The 27,468-nt window shown below is 36.4% G+C and overlaps 1 protein-coding gene across 2 annotated transcripts in view; it reads left to right on the forward strand.

Annotated features, from left to right (window-relative positions):
* Window positions 1–22,672, forward strand: part of LOC118184640 (uncharacterized) — a 133,221-nt gene extending 110,549 nt beyond the window's left edge. For both annotated transcript variants that reach the window (XM_035354342.2, XM_035354343.2), the window contains exons 2-3: window positions 5,503–5,716; window positions 14,974–22,672. In XM_035354342.2, the coding sequence (XP_035210233.1) occupies window positions 5,509–5,716; window positions 14,974–16,208 (1,443 nt within the window). In that variant the 5' untranslated portion in view covers window positions 5,503–5,508 and the 3' untranslated portion in view covers window positions 16,209–22,672. The remainder of the gene's footprint in view (window positions 1–5,502; window positions 5,717–14,973) is intronic.
* The last annotated feature ends 4,796 nt before the right edge of the window (window positions 22,673–27,468 follow it).

Here is a 27,468-nt window from a genome sequence, read left to right on the forward strand (position 1 = left end):
GAAGGACACCTAAAAATGAAACAGAAACATTATAAACAACTCTTTCATATGTTACCATGTTGGTCCAAATGTATATATTCCCAAGAAAATACTAGATGTTAAAGCAACGTAGCCTTTTTTTACTTCCATATACGAAATAAAGGAAGTATTGTAATGGCGAAAAATTGCGGGCATCATATTTGAGCGAAAATATCCATTTCAGCCGCTCTCGAAACAATTTTAACAATATTTTTGCGTGATATTTGTACGTATGGACAAAATAAAGGACTTTTTTTTTTTGACAAAAGGAATGTAAATTATATTTAAAAGGGATTCAAAAGATATTTTTCCTTAACGTCTGTACGTGCGTATATATGTATGCATCTCACATAATTCAAAACTTCGAAATTTTGCATATGGAACTGCTATAACATATAGTTGTGCGCCTCCTTACTTCGTAGCAGTCGCCTGCACCAATGATATATATGTATATATATATTCCCACTCTATTGCCCAGCTCGGTGAGCTTAGTTTTTTTATTTCTGTATGTTGATAAATTTTGAATTTTTTGCTTTAATGCAAATGCGGCTTTTATGGTCCGGTTAAAACTTTTGTGCCGTTAGGTAATGTGCATTCAATAATTGTAGAATTATCAACAGTTTAAAGATTAAGTGCTACTAAGCTTAACGAAGCCACGATTTGTTTACATTTGAAACTATTAGTAGAATAGTGAATTTAGTCAGATTCTGCACCAACTTCAGTTTGGTTTTGTCGAGTGGAAATGAAAGTAAACTTTCAGTTTTGTTCACCGAAAAATCTGTCTTCCTGCCGGCTGGCCGAATTGCTTGCTGCCGGCTGGCGTATTTGCGTAGAAACTCTAATTTTAATTGTAAAAACTGTTTTTAACTGTTTTAACTCTATTTGGTGTTTTATGTTTTTCTGTATTTTATAATTTTAATGAAGATATTTTAAGTTTTGATGTACTTTTGCTTTGCCGCGAAGGGAGAACTGAATTAATTGAATAAGAGATATATGTCGATTGAAATTGGACGAAATAAGTGTAAATGAAATGCAGCAAACAGTGTGTATAATTTAATAGACCATTCAAGGAGGTCATGTGTTGTCCACATCAGATTTTTTTAGTTCCTATTTCTGGTTTTAATGGGCTTGCCTAGATACAGTAAATCGTAATATAACAACACGAAACTTTACATCGCACTTTTTTTTTGTCTGAAAATATTTCGAAGCTTTCTCCATAGTCAAAAGGTTGAAAAATCCGTCTTCAAAATTAATTTGCTTTAAAAAATTAAGTTCTTTGCAAATAGCTGTGAAAGGGAAGATGTAATGCTATAGAATATTGGATGAAATATTGCAAGGAATAGAACACAATTTCTTTTCAGATTTTAGGTTCTAACTTAAGAGGTTTTTCCTTCGCTAATGACATTTATAATAAACTTGACATTAGATATATGTAACATGTTTTTTTCGGGCACCAATTAAATCTGAATTGCCTATCCGTTCAATACAAAAAGCTGAAATTAATTGCTTATCTATATAAAAGAAATCGAAGCAAAAATAGAAAGCAGCGTATGTTGGTGTGGGGAGAGGGATAGAGAGCGAAAGGATCTAAAATCCTGATAAGTGGGAAGATGCTGAAGGAGCGATTTAAGGATGGAAATGAAGGGTGTGGTTCCGTCCACACCCACAACCACAGATTAACCTTCTGAAGGTTATCAAAATGTCTTGTAGCTTGCGATGGGGAAGGAAGTGCATTCAGAAGAGAGCAGAATTCTGCAGAAATTTCATTGTCGCTTTTAGTGAAACTAATATTTTTCAGTCAAAAAATCATTTTTCAGTAACTTGTGGATTTTGGTATAGTAAGTTGTATGTCAGTGGTACATCATAAAAATTATCTTAGAATTAAACTGTTCTTCCGTCCATTATTTACTATTTACTAGTTATTCGAAATTAGACATCCAGTGGCATGAATTAGGAGAGAAATATTCCACGCTATGCTAGGTTCGCTTAGGCGGAGGTAAACATGTCCGGAATCAAAAGCCTGCGCAAATAAGAATCTCTGTGAAACTGGAGCCTTAGAGGGCTTGATCATATTTTTCCTGATTGATAATTCTTCCTAAATAAACAGCTTATGTATTGAAACTTTTTATCAGTAATATTCTGTAGAGATATTAGGTTATTTTAAGCAGGCGATGGGAAGAGCGTGCAATGCCCTCCCCGGGACTCGAACCTGGACCTCTCGAATACGCGCCGAGTGTGTTAAGCCTTACACCACGAAAGCATGCCGGTAGGAGGGATGAAATAATGCTTCTGACAAATGCTGCCGTTTTTTCGTTGTTAGTATTTTTTAAATTTTCGGTAAGTAAGGCCCACCAGCGGCCGAGCGGTAAAATCGCTGAACACTGGTAGTTCCAACCTTGGTTCGAATCCAGGCAAACGGGCTGGCTGCATGGGCATTTTCATAGTTTTTACCATGTGTAACTTATATACGAGCCAGTTTCCCTTAGAAAATCCTCCACGAAGTCATCCCTTTAGCAGGTAGCTTTAGTTTGCTTGCCATAATAAACTACACCAAACAAAACCAGTCGAATACTCTAATCAAATGACAGGATGATAACTTCATGCTGCGAAAATTGTTGGATTCAAAATATTTTACTGCCAGAAATTAACTGAATGAGTCTGTCATATGTGCCCTTATAACGTCTTCTGAAGAAATTTTTCTGATTTCTTTATCAGGTTGTTCGGCTAGAATTTATTCAAAGAATATACAGCATCATGTACTTGAATGAGAATAAACCTCTCTTATTATATGATCAAATATAATTACGATAATATATGCATACAGTACAAATAGTAACTATGTGCATATATAATTACTGTTTGTGCTTCACGTGTATTGACATGAAAATTAACGCCCAATCAAAAAATTGCTGTTTTCTTTCATTGCTTAAAATTATGTGTACTTTAATCCCTTATAGTTTTGGGGGTAATAATGCTGATATTATCATAATTTTTGGATGGCAGTTCGTGAGCCTAGAATATAAAAGTTAAATAATCAATAATTTATCATGCATTGTAAAGCTTTGTGTATTTCTTTGTTATAGCGGCGCCCGAGACTGGCTCGCCAGTCAACCGAGATATCTCGCCAAAATCTAGCTGCGTGTTCTTATAACTTCGCCACGTAATCATATGTTAGCACCGTGCTGCATTTTCCCTCTCGCCGCCTGTTCTTATATTATTCATTTTTAATGAGGTTTTCGAATTCGCATTGTTTATTTAAAATTACATTCGTTGCTTGGTAAAAGTTTACAATTGGGTGCCCCTTTTTTGTTTCGGCGATTCCTTTTTGACACCACGATCGGCGCCAGGAAGGCATAATTTCAAGATAACCTCTACACAAAACCAAAATACGAAGTCAAATACGAAGAAGTGCACAAACTTGGTGTCCATGTATACATCGATCTATTTTCACTTAAAAAAACATCAGAGAATTTCACAAACTCGGCATTGCCTTGACCTTGTCCATGTACACAGCGATCTATTTTTACTTTAAAAAATTAGAAGGCTAAAACAAAATTAAAACTATCATGGTAACCAGAAATGGGGTTTCATCACCGAAATTGAACACAATTTGTCGCCTATCGAAGAGGTACCCAGTTCTAGACTAGAGCCCGTTGCTTTTTCCTTTGTGAATATGACGTTAATAATCTTTAATTTACCAAGTAATGAGGGGGATGACATATCATTTGTTTTTCAACAAAGTTTTTTTTTTTTTTTTGTTGTTGTTGTTGCCTGATAAACGAGTATTCGAAAATGGGACCAACATGTTACCATTTGGATGGGCAACGTTAAAAACTTCAAAAAAGAAGAGGGGCCTCCGTGTTGGAAATAGGCTGAGCGGTTCCACAATATCATTCGTCACTGTTATTAATTTATGTTTTTATGTTTTCTTGAACAGAAGAGTTGACGTCTATGAAATGGTGTAACAAACAACTTAATATGTGTAATATGTGTGAAAATGCTGCAGTTGAATTGCAATAATTAATGCAATAAAATAGTAATAATAATATAATTCTTAAAAATATTCATAAAAAACGACATGCGAGTATTATTGTTATTATTATTTATTGTGTTGTTTATTTTCATAGTCCTGCTTCACGAGCTTGGCGAAATTATAGCTGAGATCTTGTCGCAAATCTAAAATCGCCAAATGTGGTTGGGAGCAGCTGTAATAAAGAAGTACCAAGAAGTTGAACAAAGAAGTACAAAGAAGTTGTTTCATTTAGTTAGCAAAATTCCTCCAAATCCTGGAGTATGGATAATTTCAATGAATACTACAGACAATGTTTAAAACAAAAAGGAAATCCACTCTTCTTCGGGACTTTTGAATTGATTACATAGAAATAGGTTTTAGGAAGAAAGAATTTCTAAATATTTGTCGTATTGTGGGAATATGTAGCGTTTAATTTTTGTTCTTGAAAATTGCAGATTGATTCCTATTAGACAGCGTAAATATCAGCTCTCAAGAGACCGCACATTTTAGGACATTACTTGGGATGATAAAACGCAAGAAGACTTCTGAGATGCTCTCCAAAGCTAATTCATTGGGTTTGTGTTCTCTATAGATGTTTAAACAAAACATAATAGACGACTTGATTCATTAAAATGTATTGCAGGTTTGCCAATAAATTGCACAACACTAAAAGCGTTGAACTTATTTTCACATTGTTGCCAGCAAATATTATCGTATATTTAAAAAAATTAAATAATGAAGAATCTGCATGGATCTCGCACTGTGAAAAAACTACGGTACCTAGAGCATCCAATCTTTAATAACATAGTACTGCATCTGAATATTGGTACTCGGAAGCCCGAGTTTTATATTTCGAACTTGTTTTATTATCTGTGTAAAACTGTGTGTTTGATTATCTGTATTATTTTTTAAAACTTTAAGGAATTTTTGATTAAAAAATTCAACGATTTCAAAACGAACAGTGCCAATACTGTATGAAAGAAACATTTTTATCTCCAATGCGCTGGACCGTCTATTGGAAATTCTAAAGATACACTGATTTTAAATATTTTTAGCCAAAATGCTCTCGAAACGCGTATGTGTGTTTAAATGAAAAAAATGCCCCTTTCTGCTTAATGCACAATCTGAAAGTGTTTTGTTGTTGTCAAATGAAATTAAAACATAAATTTTTCTGTTTAGCTGCCTGATTATTTTCACTTCAGCCATTGAAAAAGTTGAAGAAAAATAAGCATTGTATGTACAACATTTCAGAATACTTGTTTGTTTCATGTATGTTCAAAACTTGTATTCTTATATGTGAACTTTTATTTCTTGTATGTTCAGAACTTGTGTGCTTCAGAATACTATCATAAAATTTTAGTCTTAAATGCTTGACAATTCTGAAATTTTAGTTCATAGACGTTATTTTGAATATTTATTTACATATACAATATACACTTAAATACTTATATCGTGGTTATTTCTTTTCGCAGGTAGCTATGAATAGGTATTTGCTGTTGATCCTGTTGTCCTCGTGGTCACTTCTGGTTACCAACTCTCTACAGTGTGAGACAGGAGTAGCTAACGTGGGTCATGTGCTCAGTGTTCAGCGATCCTTGATGGCAAATGCTGATGTAGCGTTTCTGAAGTCGTACCAAGCACCATCCGTTGAGCGTTGCATGGAAGACTGCTGCTCCGGGAAGTATGGTGAGCATAGCTTTTTGTGTGTTGTTTATATTAAACCTGAATCTATGAGAAAAAATAAACTATAATGTAACCTTTAAAAAGAGTTTTCTCTCAGTTGGGTTTTATTGTACAAAAAGGTGTTTTCAAACAGTTTCTAACTGTATCTGTTACTCGTGACTAAAATTCTACTACTCTCCGGAAAACTTTAAAAAAACAAGCTCTATGTCAACTCCTTGCTCTACTTTAAATGACGAAGTTATTCGATACCATTTGTTAAATGATTCGTGACGCTGAAATGAAGGTCTTTGAAGTAATAGGGATTTCAACGTGGATGATATTGTCGAGTACAAAAGTAGGAAAGGCCAAAAAGATGTCTTTTTCTTTGTATAAATTTTACAAACGAAAACAATAACTATTTTTCTGTGAGATAAGGAGGGCATGAGAGGAGGAAATTTTCATTAAAGAATCGGTAGGCTTTTAGAGTGAACATAAATAATACCGTAAAGCAAGCAATTTTTGTTACATCTAGTGATTGCGAAATTAAAAAAAGGCCCCTTAAAACTTTTTAGACACGTTGTGTATTATTGACAGTTTCAGTCAGACATCCAGTTATTATTACAAACTATTATTTCAGTTTCAGTCAAACACAAACAAACTATCAAAACAACTTTTCTTCTTATACAAACTATTATTTCAGTTTCAGTCAGACAGCCGTTATGTAAAAATGTATTAAAAGTTGAATATGTTACATATTACGTTACTAAGCTTGTAATTGGTCTGAGGGGTTTGGAAGAGAGACAGTTCGTCCAGAAGAGAGACAGTTCGTCAGTTTTCGTCCAGAAAGTGAATCCAAGTACATATATTCTTCGCCATTGTCAAACTTGATGGCTTAGCTTCGGAAACATTCTTCAACGAGTAATGTGATTTAAAAAGATATCATATTTTTCAAAATGAAAATTATTGCTGACTTTCCTGAGTTAAATGATAATGCTCAGAATTTGTGTTTTGTTTTTACTCGAAACATCCTGACACATTTAGAACACTTTTAATTTGATATTACAAGGTAAAAACTTATACTCCCATTACACGTTAAAGGTTTGAATGGGTTTCAGTTAAACCTTCGGTTATTTCAACAATATTTATTGAAAACTAAGATACCTCCATGAAATTACACTGGTGAAATAAAATAAGAGAATTTGCATATTTTATCGAATTGCATGAAAAAACTGAACTGAAGGAAAAACCACTATTTCTAGATAAAAATTCAAATCTTGTGCGGCAAATATGTAAGCGTACACGTTTGTTTAGGCGGAGCCAGCAGAAAAACAGGCTTTATAAGCGCGTGGAGGGTAAGACGATGATGGAATGAGGTAGCGGATTGTGGGGAGACTAGATACAGGCCAGTCGCAAGTCCAGATATGCAGAGAGTTTAATTTAACGCCCAGTGTCATGTATAGCCTATGGAAATAGTTCCAGGATACTGGAACCATCAAGAGAAAACTTGGGCAAGTCGTCCAAGAGCCATGACTGCCAGAGAAGATCGCTATTTGTCCATTTTAGCGAGGCGTAAACAGAAGGGCTACAGCTTCTCAGCTCTCACGGGATCTGTATGCAGCCACAGGAACCCGTGTAACAAAGGTGACTGTTTCCAAAAGACTGAATGAGAGAGCGTTGTATGCCAGAAGACCGGCTGTTTCGGCTGTTTGCGTCTCGTTCACGTCTACGGACAGAAGAGTCCGATTAACATGGTGCAGGTGACAGGTGACGGAGGGCGGGGACGCCTGAAGTTTAACAGAGGTTAACAGACATATGTCCCGCGTCCTCCCCTGGAGTTTATTTAATAGTTATAAGTGTGGATACATGGCCATACAGGGGCAACTGTTTAACATCTGGCATTTGAAGTACATTTGAATTAACATACAGGCACGGTTAAAAAAAAACACTTAATAGGTTATAACAAAAGAAGAAAATTAAACACCTAAAAATGGTGTTCAATTTTCTTCTGCTCCCTATGCAGTCAGAGATTAGATGGTAGAGCATTAGAGTGCATATGTCAGTGCAAGTAATGCATGTAAGCCCTATTACTCTGGTTGACAGAGGTCCTGTCCATATGCTGCAATGGTGGTTATTATTTTGCAGATTTTATTTATGGCTGCTCTGTTTTTGGCTAGGAACTTGTGAACTGCTGAGATATTGGCTGGTATCGGGAAGTGGAACTGTTCCGTGAGTGGGCACTGAAAGATATAATGGTCCGGTGACCCCAAACCCCCGCAAACACAGCGATCCGTGGTTGAGATGGTGCGGCGGTAGAAGTAATCCGGGAAGGGACCATGACCAGTAATGAAGTTGATAAGGGGAGCAATTGCCATAAGGCGCTCCGTGGTTACTTTTGGCAAGAAGCTATGCGCTCTCCTTCCCGTGTCGCCCTGATCCCATTCTCTTTGCCACCACTGGATAGCGGCATTTCGCAGTTGACTTTTGAGGAAAGATGGTGGTGCTGATACTGATATCGGTCTGGCATTTTGGTTCGAAGCAGCCTCTTTAGCGACTTCATCCGCTGTCTCATTACCCATGTTACCTGCATGGGCTTTAATCCATACTAGGTCAACATGTGCGTGCCGATTATCTTTTAGGATATGCTGCAGTCGTATGATCAGCGGGGAGGCGTGACTATGTTTGTCAAGAGCAAGCAGTGTCGACATACTGTCTGTATAAAGCTGCACATGTGTGATGTTGTTGAGCGCCACGTATTCAATGGCAGCTGTTATGGCAACTACTTCTGCTTGAAAAATGCTATTATTTGCATTGAGGTACCCTTTCCAATGGTGTGCAGCATGGCCTTGCCTGTAGTATATAAAGGTACTACCTACACCCTCAGCAGTTTTCGAGCCATCTGTGTAGAACGCGTGCATATTAGGGTTTCTTTCTGGTTGACTTCGGTTTGAGGATAGCGTGAATGCCAAGTCCCTTGTGTGCTGGGTGCATGTGGAGAGGAGTACATGGATGTTCGTAATTTGCAGGGCTATGTAAGGTGCCTGCAAAGGTTGCGTCTTTCTGTAGATGTATTATTTTAGTATATGTGGCCTCTAGCTCCGCTTGGATATGAAGTGGTATGGTGCCTGCCAAGGTGAGTGCTGCATAAGTTGCAGTGGTGCGGTAGGCTCTGCATAAGCCTATGGCGAATGGGCGCTGTAGTGATAGGAGTTGCTTAACCTTGCGTGCGGTCATGGGTTGTGCCCATATAGCTGCAGCATAGAGTGCCACCTTCTCAGCTACAGTTTTATAAAGTACCTTTTGAATGTGGGGATTCCGTCCCCAGTTCAGGCCTTGGAATTGTCGTGATCTCCTGGCAATTGCAGATGTTTTAATCTTTTGTGCCTGGATATGCGGAAGCCAAGCCAGACCTGGGTCCCATATTACCCCAAGGTATCTTAAAGTTTTTACGACCTTAATATTCCGGCCTTGTAGTTTGGTACATGGGCTACGTGTTGGATTTGTACCTTTTCTTGGAAAGATGATAGCAGTGGACTTTGTGGTGGATATTTTGAGTTTTAGCTCTTCGCAGAGGTTGGCAAAGATAGTGCATGACTCACTGCCATGGGCTTCAAGCAGCGCGTGTGCGGCCTCTGACCAGTAATGCCGCGTCGTCCGCGTATGCAACTAACACAGTATGTTGTGGCCACCTTGCCTCTAAGACTTTATTAAAGGTGAGGTTCCATAACACAGGCCCTGCACAGGACCCCTGTGGACATCCTCTCACTTGTGTTATTGAAACAGTACTACTGTTGTTAGAGATCATCAGTTGCTGGTCTGCCAGATAGTTGTCCAGAACTTAATAGATATTTCTTGGGCATCTTGCCTCTATGGCAGGCCACCAGAGGGTATCGAACGCACTTTGCAAATCTATCGATATAAAAGCCGTCTGGTAGCCCTGCGATTTGTTCTGAATTATGACTTCATGGATTCGCTGCAGGGCATGAATGGTAGAACTGCCTTATTTGAAGCCAAATTGTCTTGGGCTAATGCTTTGGTATTGATGTAGATGAAATTTTAGCCTGTTGACGATGAGCTTCTCGTAAATCTTTCCCATCGCCGACAGAAGGCAAATTGGCCTAAAGGAACTCGATACTAGGGGGTCTTTATCCTTTTTTTAAAATAATACCACATTGCCTTTTTCGAAAGCTGTGGGGAATATTTTATAATGCAGAAGCTGGTTGTAGTATTTATGGAAGTAGGATGGTCGTGCCTGATATGCAACTTTGATATTTGCGTAATCGAGTCTGTCTGGACCCGGGGCCTTTTTTAGTGGCAGATACCGGAAGATATTACGTATCTCCTGTGCAGAAAACTGTATATCGTTGTGCATGGCGAGCTTGTATCTTCTCTAATTTGCCTCTGTTCTGAAGTATCTGCTTGTGTATCATCTGTGGGAAAGATAGCATTTAAAAGTTCCTTGGCGGTGGAGGCCGCTACGTCCATAGTATGTGGTGCTGTTGGTTGAACTGGTACTTGCGCTGGTTGGAAGATCTGCGTTGACAGTTTGTGTAAAATTCCATATGGATTACTGATACTGGTGCAGAAAGATCTCCAGCTGTTAATTTTAGCTTCAAGAATTGCTTTCTTGTAGGCGGGCCTTTCTTGCCGAAAGGCCGTAAGGATGTTGGAAGCTGCAATTTCGTTGGTAGCAGATCTGAGGCGGCGGCGCAGAGCTCTGCACCTCCGTTTCATCTCTCTCAGTCTTCTCGTCCACCAGGATATGCCTTGGAGTTTTTTGGCGGTCCTTGTAGGGAGGATCTCCTGACATATTTGTCTGAGTAATGACAGAATGTGGTCTGTGTAATCATCCAGTTCTTAGGGGTTGGTAAGCTCTTCTAGTATGTCTTCTTCTCTGATGAGCAGCTCCTGAAAGGCATTCTTCAGTCGTCGTTATCTTTCCGCGCGGTAGTTTGAATCTCTGGAGGATATTAATGCTGGCTTCAAGATGATCTGAGTTACTCTCATCATCTAGAACATCCCATGAGCTAAAGTTGTTGGCAAAATTAGCAGTTGAGAGTGTAAGATCAGGCCATCCTTTATGATAGGTATTGTCATAGGTTGGTTGTGCCCCTTGACTATTATGTAAATGTAGATCGTGACAGGCCATAAAGTCTTCCATGTCTCGCCCTTTAGGCGTTGTGTCTTGGTAGCCCCATATAATATTATGTGCATTGAAATCTCCTCCAACGACGTGAGGTACTGTTGGGCATTTCTGTTTCACTCGTATAAAGTTGCAAGTTACATCCGTAAGACCTTCCGTGGGCGGGGAGAAAACGGAGGTTAGGAGGAATTGCTGCTCTTCAAAGATGACTAGAATAGTAACGAAGTCTCTTTCTGTGGTTACTACGTATGGAGACCAGGAGGGGTTGCAGCAGACAATGGCTGCCCGTGGTGCTTGTTCTGCATTGGCTTTCTTCTGAAAAATTTTCCATGCCAGTGGTAGGCTTGCCACTTGGCCCTCGCGACAATAAGGTTCTTGAATTATCAAGAAATCTAAGTTATATTGAATAGCATGCTGGACTACCTGCGTGGTGTACCATAGTGATTGGAGTGCGGAGCAATGGGCGACCGTTCTGTTCATCAACGAGTCCCGTTTTAGCCTAAACATCGATTCTCGCCGTACTTTCATATGGAGAAAGCCAAGGACCCGCTACCTACCCTCCAATGTCCGCGAAATCAACACTTATGGCGGTGGCGGTGTAATGGTCTGGGCGGGCATCATGTTGGATGGCCGCACACCTCTCCACATCTTTGAAAGGCTCTGTGACTCGTGTGAGGAGGTATAGGGATGAGGTCTTGAAGCCCTCTGTTTGCCTTTTCCAGAGTGCAGTGGGCTCCTAGTTCATCTTACAGGGCGATAACGCGAGGCCAAATAGAGCTCTTCTGGTCGACGAATTTCTCGAGAGTGAGGATATTCTCCGGATGGATTGGCCAGCCAGGTCTCCAGACCTTAACCATATAGAGCATGTCTGGGATGCTCTGAGGATGGCAACTGCAACTCGCAACCCCTTCCAAGAGCGATCTAGGAAATGAAAACAGCGTTGCTGAATGAATAGGACCAATTTCAACGTGCACTGATAAACTGCCTTATTTCCAGTATAACATCACGCTGCGAGGCCTGTATGGCTTTAAAGGGGACCATACCCTCTATTAACCCATGTCTTTTGCGTCTTTTGCAACCGCTGTTTCAGACCTTCAGACTCCCATGAGTGTTACACATGAGCATGTGTGTCTATTATAACTGTTGAATGTTTATTTTGTTTGTATTATATCAACCTGTATTCATACCAAATTTTATTAAAATCTGTCCAGTAGTTCTGGAGATCGTAGATCAAATATGAAAATTTTCTTAATTTCTTACACCAGTGTACTTCAGGTACCAGAAGGTACTGTTCACGGAATGACGATTTTCGAAAACCTTGAAATGTATTTGCCGGTAGTTTATGATCTATTTTCAATGGAAATTGTTATTGCATGGATTGAGCTACAACTTGAGATTATAGGTCTGCAGTGAGATACCGATTGAAGAAAATTGCACAATTATGAATACATTTTTAGTATATTCGTAAACGGGACAACTCACCAAACTTAAGGATGTTGCTTAAAAAGTGTGCGCTATTTTTCAGTTCACCTACGTATATTAAACAAACATTTTCTATTTCTATGTTATATTTCACTAAAAGCATTTTGCTGTCCGGCGTTATTGATAATATACTTAAAAGTAGTTTAAAGAACCTCCACTGCAAAAATAACACCCAATTTTTTTTAATGCAGTGGTGTAAAATTTGAAACAGCATTATTCGTCTGATTATTCGAGCCCACCAGCGGCCGAGCGGTAAAATCGCTGAACACTGGTAGTTCGGTCCGAGATTCGAATCCCGCGAACAGGCTGGCTGCATGGGCGTTTTCGTGGTTTTCCCCATGTGTAACGTGTATACGAGCCAGTTTCCCTTAGAAAGTCCTCCACGAAGGCATCCCTCCTCTTAGGCAGATAGCCCTCGAGTCTTTGCCATAATCACACACACGTCTGATTATTTTTTTTAGTTTGAGACATTTATATTTCATTTCATTTTCTGTGATAATAACAGTTTTGTATTTAAACGTATTTGTTATTGGTGACTGGCATTTTGATCTCTGAAATGACCGTTTGTCTAAAACATTGACTCAGATATGTTTTAGAATACATTTTTAAGTAATGAAATGTTCCTCGCTGTTATTGTTTCGTTTCGTATTTGTAGTAGCTTCAAAAATTCTTCGTAAAAACAAAACCACCCATGCAATTATTTAATAGTAGAAGCTTTAAATAGTTTTATAATATTAGTCTATTTAGGCTTGCGCGTCGTAACTTTTTAGAAAGGCTCTACTAAGGAACCTTTCTTCCCCTTTCTTAATCTTGTTACGACAGTTCTATCCATATTATGTCATCTTAATCCTTTCATTTCAATTTTAATTACTTTCCCTCTGAAATCACGAAACCTTGTTCATTTTAGACGGCTCTAAAACTTTCTGTAATTTGAAATACATCAGCGCTTCTAATACTAATTCAATGGAATATTGTTTTTTCTTAATGCTTTATTCATACCAAGCAGTTAACTCAATTTTACTGAAACTTCTCTAATATAATATGTTTTTAACTTTATTTACTAGAGAAAGAAATCTGAATTTTTCATCACTTTACAGCAAAATTAAGTTCTATTTACAGTATCCTTGTTATTTCACATGCATAACTACGCCTATATTGCCACATCTGGTATCAAAGCGTTTACTCTTGCCAAAGTTTTCTCTCAACGATAAATTTTTCATTGAAAAATTCTTAAATGCGTTCATGTTGTAGACTTCTCTGCAAATTCAGTGTCAAAAAATAATTTAAGATATTGTTACGAAATGTCCAGGCGCAGTGAAACAGCTTCCACAAAGCAGTTTTAGGGTTGCCATATAATGGCAAAGTAAGGCAAGGATGCCATATTTGGCGAGAAATCGCTCATTTGGCGACAAAATTGGTAATATGCCATGGACGAATAGAGAACCTTCTGGAACGAATTCTTACCGGTTTAGCCCAGAACGTTCTCGAACACAACTCAAAAGCTATATAAACCCTGCTGGTACACTGATAGTCAGTTAGTATCGAGTTAGTTAGTCTGTGCAGAGTCGATCGAGTTCACAGTCGGTCAGCGAGTGTCGAGTGGGTCGTCGAGTGCACCGAAAGAGTCTCTTAGTGTATCGCGGTTAGTGCAAAGTGCGAGAGAGTGCGTTGAGTTCCGGGAACGACTGAGTCGGGAGCTATACTCTAGTGTATCGTCGAGTGCATCGCGAGTTCTAGCGTGGAGAGGCTCGAGAGTACGTGGAGTTCCGAGAAGACCGAGCAGAGTCAGGTGCTGGACTCTGGTGCTTTGCAGTGAAGCTGTCTCCACCGTTATAGCCTGATAACCTGGAAACTATGTCGAGACTGTGTCAGCGTGTTTATAGTTGCTCTTCAACGACCGTAAACGTGTGTTTTGGAGCTGTCCTGATTAATATTGGCTAAATAAAGTGTGTTTCGATATTTCATCAAGTGCTGTTGTCATTATTCACTCCAGATCCGCACAAACCCCGTAACGTACGAACGTGAAGTGAAGGGGGAAAAAATAACGTAAGAATATACTTCTACGGGGCATTACTTCGACTTAAGAGGATGGTATCTGTTCATAATGCGCTTACAAGAAACAGTAGAAGTTTCCATAACCAGTCTACCACAGATCTACAGCATTGATTTTACGTGGCAAATATGATATTAATAGCTCTAGCGGTATTCATATTTTATACAAGTTCAGTGCTGCAAAAGAGTGGGAAAGTTCAGCGTTTCTGAGAGGCATCTTTGTGAAATAATTTTAGCAAAAATTGTCTCGTTTGATACATTGCATCAATGCGTAGATAAAACCACACATAATACTATCCCATTCTACTTCAAAGGAATCCAATCCAAGATTCAAGTAGCAACAGTCACTGGTTTACATTTCAGTCACTAATGGGTAATCGACGATACTTGAAATTATAAAAAATTATATTTATAATAACTAATTACCTTAATCAAATTATGGTGTTTTGTTTTCTATCTTTTGCTTATCGGTAAAAAAATTTTTCAGTTCCTATAAAAAACTTAATTTCAAAAATATCATTTATGTATGGATATTTTTTTTACTAAAGCGGTTGTTTATTTATTGTGCCCTTCAGATTTAACCTTTATTTTTTCTTCTTATCTTTAGGTGCCTGTACTGTGGCCAGCTTCAAAAAGAATACTACGAAAGACAACTGTCTACACTTTAATTGCCTCCCTCTGACCAAATGCAAATTCCTGTCTTCCACGTCTATTGACTCGTTCTCTTTTTCATCATCTCCCATTAAATTACATCCGGTGCCTTCAAATCATTCTTCCAGTAAGAATTCCACTACTACTACGACGACGACGACAACGTCTGAACCAGAACACCAAGCACAGTATGGAAGTAAACAGAGTAGCACTACTGTTGAGGGAATTCCAACATTTACCGTAGAACAATTTGCGATGAAAAATGACAATACAACCATCAAACCTCGCAAAGGCGTAGAAGATTTGATGCCTGATGCACTTATAAAAAGTAACTTCACGAGATCAGGAGTGAAACCTCGGAAGGGAGTTACTATGGAAGATGTTCCACATTCGAAATATTTATCAAGCAACGTCAGCAGATCCAAAGTAAAACCTAGGAAGGGTGTTGGACCTTACGCATCGCCCACGGTTATTTCATTACAAACGGAGACTGCATCGCCTGAGATACAGACCAGCACCGCCTCAGCGAACAAATACCATTCCGTGTCCCCCTCATTATTACCCCAAAACGATGAGCTTCCAAATGATATGCTGTCGGATTTAAAAAAGATTTTCGAAGATGATCCCAGTGTGCAAAGTTCATCAGTTCATTCAGTTTCTGAAGAAATTAAAGTTTCTCCTACTGTTTCCAGTAATGTACCAGGAAGTTCCTCACATAAATACGCATCATCGTCAGCAACAGAATATAGAGTTTTACCTTACACTCTAAAATCTAGTATCGGATCTCATGCTGGCACTACACAACCAAGTTCACTTCATTCTTCAATCTTAGAAGCATCGTCCATTAAACTTTTGTCTGATTCTGCTGCTATATATACCGTTATGCCTCCTTTGCCGATCTCATCCTTTACAAGTCAATCAAAGTCCGACTCATCTGTTGCAGCTTCTTCTGTTTTAACGGCGAAAGCACCAATTTTGACTTCAGACGAAAAGTTGCAGAGCGATGAAGAATCTGAAAATGATCGAAAGTATAAGTCTTCCATGCATTTAGTATTGTCTCTTGTATTTGGACTCTTGGTTCTTTTTGCTGTGCTAGGAGTTGTCGCCAAAAGAGTCTACGACGGATGGTTGCGACGAGACTACTATAGAATGAACTATTTAATTGATGGCGTATACAATGGTTATGGGTGACTGAAAGAGTTCCCATTTTATTAAATTGTCGCCAAATAAATCTCTCGTTGTCATTATCTAAATATGTTTGCCTTAGACTTGGGACCAAACAAGCAAGTATTGAGAGCAAACGCTATGTGATTTTATACTAAGTGTACTAATATGTTCATATGTACATGTGCCTGATACGTTGAAACATCTGTGATCAAATTCTTTAATGACCAGAATAGGACTCTTAACCATATGTGGCACTGAAATGATAGATATCAATACACGCAGCGAAAACTGAAGTTAAGGCAGAACAATTTCACTTTTATTTCGGAGCTTCAAATTTTTAAATGTTTTCTCGATGGTAGTCTACAACTAAAACTACGACGAATACGTTACAAGAAAAGTGCCGAATACATCATACATATTTTTCCCTAAAATATTTTTACAAATTTGTCGAATACTTTTTTCTTTTATTTTTGTAGAGTACTCTGTCGTGAAATAGCAACAGCTATACAATTTCTGTCATGCGCTATATTTTAAGAAAGAAATCTTAACTTCTTAGAGAGCCATTGTCTATTTTTAGTATTAAACAAATGTTCTAATTAGTGTTTGGTTTCAGTGATCTTATTCTCTTTAATCTTAAAATATTGTAAAAACCTTTCCATCTTAGAATGATTGTTGCATTAACGCAAACATAACATGAAAGATTGAAAGAGTTAACTGTGGCAAAAAGTGCTCTTACTCATTTCTTGTATATACCATTGCTTCGATATAGCTGTACGTCTTCAGCTGGATCTTAAAAAAATAAAGAATATAGCGAATATTTTATCGGATTTATTGTACGAAAACGTATATCTGTGACTGGAGACTTATATAATGTTCTGGAAGACAATTTTATATAAAAATCGAAATTCTGAAATCGCTCTAGTACCCTGCTTTCGAATGCATACATACTATGCAGCAAAAATAATTTTCATTTTCGATAATTGCTGAGTTGTTCTGTAATTATTATAACTGAAGCGTGTGGCTATTAAGTACTTCGTTTCGTTTAATAACTAAGTGAAATGTTTCCGTGATACAAAAGAACGGGTCCGCCAGTAATCAATTTCGAAATCCTTTATCTATCAGAGCTTGCAATTTTCTTTTAATTTAATTTTGTATCTATAATTTTCCTATGGAAGTAACCGGTATGCAAGTCAGATGTAATAAAAAATATGATATATTTTTAAAAGAAAAGTTTTTCATTCTTATGCTGTTTCGTTATAATATTCCAGAAATTGAATTTAGAATCGAGGATAGTTCAAATTTTTCAATGTTTCAACACAAGTGTTAATGTCATATGAGGACGATTTGTTATATAAATTAAGTTCGTCTTTCAATGTTTAAAGAAAAATAGTATTTTTTATGACCAAACATTGCAATCCGGATGGAACCTTACATCAAACACTTAGCGGATGCTTGCAGGGTCACCAATACTCTGATACATTTGACTGAGGATTCTCCAATGATACTGAGAAGAATAATAAATATAAAATGCGTACTTACGCCATATATAAAATATGTAGCATAAATGTTGCTTTAGCGTTGTACTGAAGTTATTAAGTTATTCGTTTTAAATTTAATTTTTATTTAAGATGTTATTTTTTTAACAAAACTTCCTTTAAACATCACTCAAGATGTCTTGAAATCAAAGCTTGTTTTTGATTATTAATGTCATCGAATCATGGCTGTATTTGAAATGGTTAACTGATGTCGTTAAGCAGTGACTGTTTATGTAGATTGAGTAATTAACTAAACTTACATAATATGATTACTGTAAGCTTTAATGATGTAGAACAGAGTTAATGTCTATATAAACTATGTATTTTAATTGTATGTTAACTTTTATCTATGTTAATTGAGCTCAACTATTTAAACGGTCACTGTCTTGTCTTAAAGCAATGATTGTTTACATAGATTACACGATATGATTGTTGTAAGCTTTAATTATTTATAATTGAGGTAAAAAAGTATAAAGCAAAATATAAAGCTAAAGCAAAAGATATCTGTGGATATAAAATATTTCGAAAACTTCGATACACAAAATTTTAAAAAGTAAATTCTCCCCCCCCCCTTTTTTTTTTTTTTCTTCCTCCCCAGTTTATTGAAATAATTTTTTCTCCTTCGAGATTCGCTTATCAGTTTTAATGCCTCTTTCTGAATTCTCGATTTCCAGAAATTATGCGACCTGCCTTAAATCTGTTTATCCTGAATATTTCATATAAGGAATGTTTTCCATATTCTCTGAAGTTTTCTCAAAATATATTTATTTCAATTTACTCAGCTAGAAATGCATAATAGTAAAAATATTATCTGGCTAATATTCTGTAGATAATCCCAAACAAATTTTTCAATGTGAGTTTTTACTCACTAGTGGCGAACGTTGTGACGAATTTTGATCGCATATGACGGACTTTGATGTAGGTGGCATTTGGGGCAGTGAATTCACAGTTGTTTTGACCAATTAATTATGAATGTGGAAAGAACAAACAAACAAAAAAAAAAAAAAAAAAAAAAAAAAAGCTCGAAACCTCAATTGGGTATCAGGAGATTATAAGAAAAATGCGGTAAAATTCTGGTCTAATATAAAAGACGACTTTTAAAATTTCAAAATGCAATCCGGAATATATTCAAAATAAAATTAAGTAAGTGAAAAATTTAACAGCTTTTTTTATTTTAAAATAAGTACATGATTTCTTAAGGAAAATCACGAAAACTCCCATGCAGCTCCTTCACCGTGAACCTGCATCGAACAGTCTGTGTTCAACAATTTTATTCTTGGCCGGCGAAGGATTTTATTTTTAAAACGTTTTTGTATTTCCATTCAGTTCACTGATTGCAGCTGGTGTAAAACAAATTACTATTTTTATCATTATGTTTGATATCAAGTATCGTGTATACTGCTCTAAAATGACTAAATATGAACATCTCTCTATGGTAAAATGATTTACAGCATTTCTTGTATTCTGACCTAATTTTTCAAGAATTAAATTTCTATAAATTCTACACTATATTTCATTTTAAGTTATTTTATAATGACTGCCAAAATGTTTGTTTCATATTTTATCTCTTCATTCATTGTTTTAGATTTTCTTTGCGTGAATCGATCAGTTTGGCGACCTCCCGAATTTTCAAACCTGCATTTTGAATATTTTGAAATTTACCAAATAAGGCTGTGTAGCCAAATATCTCTGTTTTTAGAATTTTATACTTTCCTGTCATTAATGACATGAGTAATTAATGTTTTTATTATTACTTATTTATAGATGATTAGATTCTATTAATTTTGTTTAGAAAAATTGAGAGTTCAGATTTGGAAGACTTTCCTTGTTTTAAAATTGAAAAGAGTGTGTAAGTGTTTTAAAATTGAAAAGAGAGTACACTTTTTTACTGTAATATTTTCAACGTGACATTTTGTAAATCTTAAACTCGAAAAAACGTAGTTGGTAGTTATGTAACGTTGTGTATAAAACGTGAAGAAAAGCTTTAAAAGTTGAATTGATGTTTTCTGCATATTATGTGCAATACTTACACTACTCAGACTTGCTTGCTATATTATGTGCATTAACTACATTGCTCAAAATAATTACGGAATATTATGTTTTGGTATATAAACTGCGGACGAAGAAATGTATTGGTGGCTGATATATGATCTATAGGTATTTTAAGATATGAGTAAATAAAAAAAAAGCAACGAAAAAGAGATACTTAAATTTTATTGACGATATTTGTCGGTAAACAAAAAATGCATAATTTGAGCATATTATACAAATAAACAAAAAAAAATGTGATTTCTGGGTACACATGAGTTTCAATAAAGAGTATGGTCTCCCCTCACCGAAAACAGTGTCACACACCTACAAGCTATAGAATCGATGAGGGACTGGGATATTCTCTTCCACTCTTGTAGAAGAGAGCTTTTAAACTGCTGAATTGTTTCTGGGTGTATAGGTGACTATCAACCTTTCTTCCTAAAATGTCCGAAACATGTTCTGTTGGGTTCATATCTGGGAAATATGCTGGCCAATCCATTCGGATTCCATCGGCGAAAAGGATATTGTCCACTAGTTGAGCAAGATGTGGCCTGCGATATCTTCCATGAGAATGAATTCGTCCCCGATTGTTCCCGCGTGTAGGACCACAACATATGTGAAGATCTCATTCATATATCAATGAGCTGTTAGTGCTCCATTTCTGATAATATGCAGTTCGGTGCGGCCGTTGATAGAAATACCGGCCGAGAATGCCAGTATGCCTCCGCCAAATCGGACACGTTCCTGCATAAATGTACCAGGTTTTCTCCAGATGAGAATTTTCCTGTTGTTAGGTTGCACACTTCAGCGGACTCATCCTTGAGTAGCAGTTTGTTGCACTCATCTCGTGCCCATCTGAGATGCTTCTGTTCCCACCTTCTGCGGGCAGTGTGGTAGCCCTGTGTCAACGAAACACAAACCATAGATCTGTGAGCATGCGAACCTACGTCGTGGAGTTGGTTTCGGACAGTTTGAGTCAACACTCTGGTACCACTAGCCGTCTGAATGGGCTGTTGGAAGAAAGTTGCTTTCATATTTGGGTTTCTTCTGGCGTTAGTGTTAAATACCGATCCTTACTTTGTATTGCTTTAGAAGTGCAACCTTTTCCCAATCTTTTCTGAACATTTCCAGTTTCCAAAAACTGATTTCCATAGTCTGTAAATAATATTTGGAGTAATTCCTAATGCTTCCACTACAAGGGATTGCGTTTGAGCCGCCTCTAAACGAGCGACGGACCACCAGGTTGTAGATTCAACAAAGTCTTTTGCTGAGACATGTTTATTCTTACAAAACATGTCTTCTCTTACGGCAGGTATGCTGCAGATTCCTTTTCAGTCCTTATCTAAAACGCGTAGTTTTCGACGTCACTGCATATTCCTAACTTTGTAAACGTTATAACTTTCCTTTTTAACCTCTTTTGTTTCATTTTTATTAAAAAAGTTGTCGATTATATGGTTATTTCATACCGAACTCAATACCGATACAGAACCGGTTATTTCATACCGAACCAATATCCCCTAATTGTTTTGACCTTCGTACTTTGCAATTGCATATACCAGGATTAAACAGCTATAGATATTTCAGGAAGAGTCAAAAATATGGCTACACGTTACTTAACTGCAGTGTATCTCTGTATTAGTATAGAAAAGTAGTAAATTCTGAAACTGTATTTTTTTCATTTCAAGTCGCGCAAGCAGTGGCCGAGTATGGTAGTAAGACCGCTGAATGGCGACCCGGATTCAATCCTAGTCGAACGAACGGTATTTCTACATGGTTGGTTTTTCCCATATGTAACATGAATACAAACCAATTTCCCTTGGAAATTCCTTTACAAAGCCATCCCTCCCCTTGAGCATATAGCCCTCCTGGCACACTTTGCCGTTTTCAACTTACCCAGTAATACTCACAGGCTCGAGCTTGCATCATTAGCCAAGATAGCGCTACAATTGCAGTGGAAAGGTACAGTTACAGTTGCAGCCTACTCAATTGCGTACAAAAATGATCCTAGAATAAAAGGAATTTCGTAAAAGTACTTGCATCAACGCAGCAACATCAAAAGTTGTCTGAGACAATAAAGTGCCTCTGTGTGCAATTATAATGTGTTGTTCTTCAGTATGAAAACCAGATTTTCCAATGGTACTACTGCACTTTCGTATCCATAATACTATCATCACACAATGCGATTAAACATGTAGCCATGCTTTGGACTCGCCCTGTGTTTCAAAATTTCAGTATAAATATGATTTTCTAGCGAAAATGTGGTACAAATCCTAATGTAATTTTCTGAAAGGAAAGGGCGTTGATATGCAGTTTTTATAATGATATATTGGCTCGATATTGATACGCAGTTTTATCATTGTGTTATTGTAGAAGCAGCTGAATGGTTATCGATTTTATTCTTATCCCTCATTCCCTCAAACGTAACTTCTTGGTAATTTTAATGTAAATGCGAGTGTGTAGTTATGTGAAAACTTTGCAGCTGAAAACGTGTGCCTTAATCTTTTTATTGATTACACTGTTTCTGGCACACGAATTTTAAAAATGTACAACAGATTTTGTTTCTGTTTTATCAGTATACAAAAGCTGCTGCTTTGTCTTTTATTTAATTTAAAAATTATGATGAGCTATTTCTGTAATGGTTAATTTAACATATTTTTGTTTCACAGCTCTTATGAATATGAATACTTTGTACAACAAATACGACGATATATGTATGTATGTTGATGTGCACATTTGTGTTCAAAATGAAATAAAATGACAGCTGTTTTTTTTGTGAGATTAAAAAACTGAATTTTATATTTTACTGCTTACTGGGTGTCGTCATGCCTTCGTTGTGTGTAGAATGCCTGATCATGTGTGCAACAAATGAAAATGCATGTGTATAATGCAGTCATAGTTTAAATAAAAGTTAATTTTTTTTAATATTTTGTGTTTGTATTTTTTCTAAATTAGGTTTCATGAAATTCGATTATTCTGTGCGTAGTTGCAATTTTTTCCACAAAGCGAAATAGAAATATTTGATTTGCTTGTTGCCATTTAAAAAAATGTAAAAACTGTTGTGTAGCTTTAAATTAAAGAAAAATATTTAAAAAGCTTTTTTTACGCTCTTCAAGGAAAACTGTAATATAATGCAGAATCATTTTCCTTCTCCAATTATATTATTTATGATCACAAATTTTTATTCTATTCCTTTTAGTAAGCGTATAGGTTTTTGCTACTGTTTTCCGTTGTTAAATTTTATGTTTTTTATTTAATATTGTTGCGTGCGTATGGATTCGTAATAGATTGAATGCACACAGCTCCCATGATATGTTGATAAGATTTATTTTATCAAATGAAACGCTTCAGTGATCTGGAACTTTAAACAAGGATAGTGGTACAACTCTTCACAATATCATAAAGTACAATCAGTAGTTAAACTTCAAATTACTATGAACGTTAAACACAACGCAATGCAAAGCCAGCTAGAGAGAAAGCTACCCAGAGATATCTCAGTACTCCGAATTCACGCTGAGATAACAGTCAACAACAGCAGCTTTAAATGTTATGCCATAGGGGTGGCCACGCATTTCCTTAAAGTTCACAAACATACTGCCGATCTTGACAATTTTTTCTAAACAGTTTTCTACATAGTAATTAGTCATATAATTATTAAAATATTAAGTTACATATTTTTCACAAAATAACGCAATATTAGAAACAGTAATAAGTTAGGGCTTTTCAATAGGGAGAATTGCTATTAATTGTTCTTTGAAGTTTCGGATTTGTCGCATAAATTTTGCAGTCTGAACCCGAATAGCCCTAAATAACTTAACCTAACAGTCATCTGCAGCAAGATAAATCGTCCTCTTTAAATTAAAACCATCTATCCTACTTAATGTTATTCTTCTTTACCATCCATTTTGGCCTTGGTTTAAAAGTGTTCGAATAATTCAGCTCTCAACTTTTCCCACACTTGTTGAACTTCTTCCGCTGAGCTGCTCTCTGCCATCGACTAACACTGTTAGTTTTGTTAACAAGCTATGGCTCAGCAACTGACTTGCTAGACTTTCCTATTAAGAAGTATACAGGGGTCAAAACTTCAAAGCCAAACTTAAATAACATTATAACTGGCTTGAATAACAGCCAGAATTCTAACTTGAAAAACAATTTTTCGAATTTCTCATACGTGAAAAACAATTTTTCGAATGTCTCATACGTCAGTCCAATAAGTTTGCCTACTATTCTCTTTAAAAAATGCTTACAGACTTAATAGCAGCCTCCCAGAACCTCAGAAATGAGAGATCTGGGAAGAATAAAATTCCAATTAGGGCCTTCGGATGTTTAGTAAGCAGCCAAACTGTCATCTAGGAAACCAACCAGACGATATAATCTTTTCAATTAGATATTTTGAGTTGTGAAAGTGGTCGCATCATCTGGAAGGTCTTATGACAGCTACCCTGTCTTGGGAAAAAATCGTTTTAGTGTAGCAATTAAAATATCATCAAATCGAAAAGCATCTCGAAATGGATGCCTCAAGCCGCAGAACGAATGCTTACATATACTATGTAGATCTTATTCATTGTTACCCCTTCTCTGGTGTACGAAACCTTCCATTCACAGTGCTGAGGAACTTGTTGCACGCATCGTGACAGTTACTGGGGAAGGCCGGTAGACGCCCGGTATTTTCCAGAATATCAGATCTTCCAAGCTCCAGAGAAGTAAGCCGCGCCAAGAAATCGTTTCCGACCATGCATTGCAATGTGATTTTCTATCGTCTAAGTGTATTCTATCTCTCCTGAAAGTTCGTAACCGCTGTGCTGAGACACCTTGTATATGTTCTTACTCTTCCTACTATAAAATAATTCGACAATATATATTATCAATTATTGTTCATTGAACGGGAGTTGGTTTGTTCCCCTTGAAAAGTCAACTAATTTCCGATCAATGACAATAATTACATGTTTTAATTTTTCCTTTTACAATTGTAATATTATTCTTCGTGATGATTTAACTCCAGTCCCCGTTAAAACATTATTAACATTTTGCTTTCAAATTACTTCAAAACATCTTTCAAAATATAACTTACCAGTATGGATGCACAATTTTAAAATAATTCTACTTTAATTAAACTTAGGAGATAATATAATCAATTAATCAATACTGTTTAGGAAATAAATTATTATTAACTAACTTTGCAGCAATTGCGCAAGTAATAATAACTTGTATTCGCACTAAATGGATTTAAGTTCATACAACATTACATATATATATATATATATATATATATATAATGTTGACAACTTCTGAAATGAGTTTCAGTCAACAGGATTTTCGTTCTAAAAATATCCGAGAAGGAACCAAGATCCTCGTTCCCAATTCAACTATTTATCGATAAATGACAAAAATTCAACACTTTGAAAGAATTTATTTCGGTTGATACCCTCTTCCAGAGAGCAAAAATCTGAAAATAGTGATCCATAGGAACAGTCGGATCTCGGTGGCAGCTCTCGACAACCAAGTAGCTTGTCAGAATCACTGAGTTTGCAGGACTGCCCTGCACTGTGCGTTAAATGTTGCTCACCTCATGCTAGAGGTGGTGAAAGCTTTCGACCGCATCTGGCATGAGGGATTTGTTTACAAACTCATTGACCTTAACTTCGAGTTGATCCTTCTCCACTTCTTCCTATCTTCTCGGAGTTTTCAAGTATCGGTTGGCAACTCACTGTCTGATGAAACACCCAGCTAGAGGTGGTGAAAGCTTTCGACCGTATTTGGCGTGAGGGATTTATTTACAAACTCATTGACCTTAACTTCGACAGAGAGCTGATCCTTCTTCACTCCTTCCTATCTTATCGGAGTTTCCAAGTATCGGTCGGCAACTCTTTGTCTGATGAAACACCCATCAGCCCAGACCTGCACTTACCAATATACCGTTAATTGGGCCGATTTTATATTTATTTAATGTATAAGACTTCCTAAAGCCGATCAATGTGTTGCCACGCGGGAAATAAAACATTATCTTCCATGCGCCAGCGAGTTGCTACTAAACTAAGTCCATGATACTTACAAATTTATTCTGGAAGGTTGTTGAGAAATAAACTAAACGATTTAAAAGCAATATCCAACTTTTAAGAATGCATTTTTTTACTTTTTAATTTGAATGATTCAAATAAGCATGTGTTAAAATCATGTGATGTCTAATTAGAAATATTCAATATTTTATGAAATTACACTAGTCGTACTGAATAAAATCATTATATACTTTTTCTTTTTATGATAAATATTTTGGCTGACTAAGTGAGCGGCTAGTTTTTAATGAAATAATACAGCGAATATAAAATATATATGGAAACCTCCATCAGAAATTATAAACATATACTGCTTTTAAATAGTTTGTTATTTTGCTGTTGAATTGAATTCTATGTGGCGTAAGTGACTTGATATTTATAAATGGAGTTCGAACATAAAAAGTTAATAATAAAAAGACAAAAAAAATTGTTAGCCCTCTTAGTATTAAGAAAACTGAACGTTGGTATGATGAGCTGAGAAAACACCAAAAATATATAACAACACTTAATCGGAAATTCTAAACATGTGCAGCTTTTAAATTTTTTGTGATTTTGCTGTTGAACTGTGTATGGCGTAAATGAGAAAAAAATGGTGCTTAAAACGAAATTAAAAAAGAAGGAGTTGTACTAGCAGGGCTGAGTGCAAACGCAGACTGGTAGACTGCGAATGCAGCAAGAGCATAAATAAAAAAAACCTTAAGAAACCCTTTTAGATGACTGTTAAAATCTAAAACATTTTAGATTGTTTTCCTTTTTATTCCAAAGGAGGGTAATTTGCCCTGAAGGAGTATTAATTTCGTTTTGGCATTTTGCATCGATTCACGATAAGCGTTGTTTCACTTTTCAAATTGTTGCCACCAAATATTAGAGCCCTGTATTATATTTAAAGAAATTAAATAATGAAGAGTCTGCATGAAGTATGTATGTTTCTCGCATTGTGATAAAACAACGGTACCTAGAGCCATCAAAAATTGAATAACGTAATCTTACATAGAATATGGGCATGTGAAAGCTCTAATTTAAATTTGAAATTTGTTTGATTATCGATTTCATAGTTTGTAACACTTCAACGAATTTTTGATTCAAAACTAAACGATTTCAAAGCGAGCAATGGCAGCACTGTACGAAAAGAAAACATTTTTATCTGTATCGCTCGAGGCTGTGTACCGGAAATTCTAAAGATATGCTCATTTTAAAATTCTTTTGCAATATTGCAATATTGCTGTTGAACTGAATTTTATGGTTTGAGTACGTAGAACATGATATTTAATAAATAAAGATAACACACAAAACGTTAAAAAGCGCCCCTTTGTACTTAATTTAAAATCTGAAACCTTTCAGATTTTTTTTACTATATTCTTTAATTTAAAAAAATTTCTCGCGTTATGAACTACTTTGTATTATTCTGGTGTATACCTTTTTATATATATATATATATATATATATATATAACGCGGGTCGCACTGCCAGGTTCTGAAGAAACACCTGTCTAAATATTTCTTACATGACATTTGTACTGTTTCTTACATTACGTTACGGTGCCCTACGCAAAATAAAGCACGCTTTTTCGTTCGTTAGTAGGGACTGAAATTATAGAAAACTGGCATTGTTCATAACATGTAATGATTGCATCCCAAAACCATTAATGGCGTACACCTGCTTAAAAAG

This window comes from Stegodyphus dumicola, chromosome 5, assembly GCF_044657685.1.
Source record: "Stegodyphus dumicola isolate Sdum_Otavi_A_Nest chromosome 5, ASM4465768v1".
In the NCBI taxonomy this organism is placed as follows: domain Eukaryota; kingdom Metazoa; phylum Arthropoda; class Arachnida; order Araneae; family Eresidae; genus Stegodyphus; species Stegodyphus dumicola.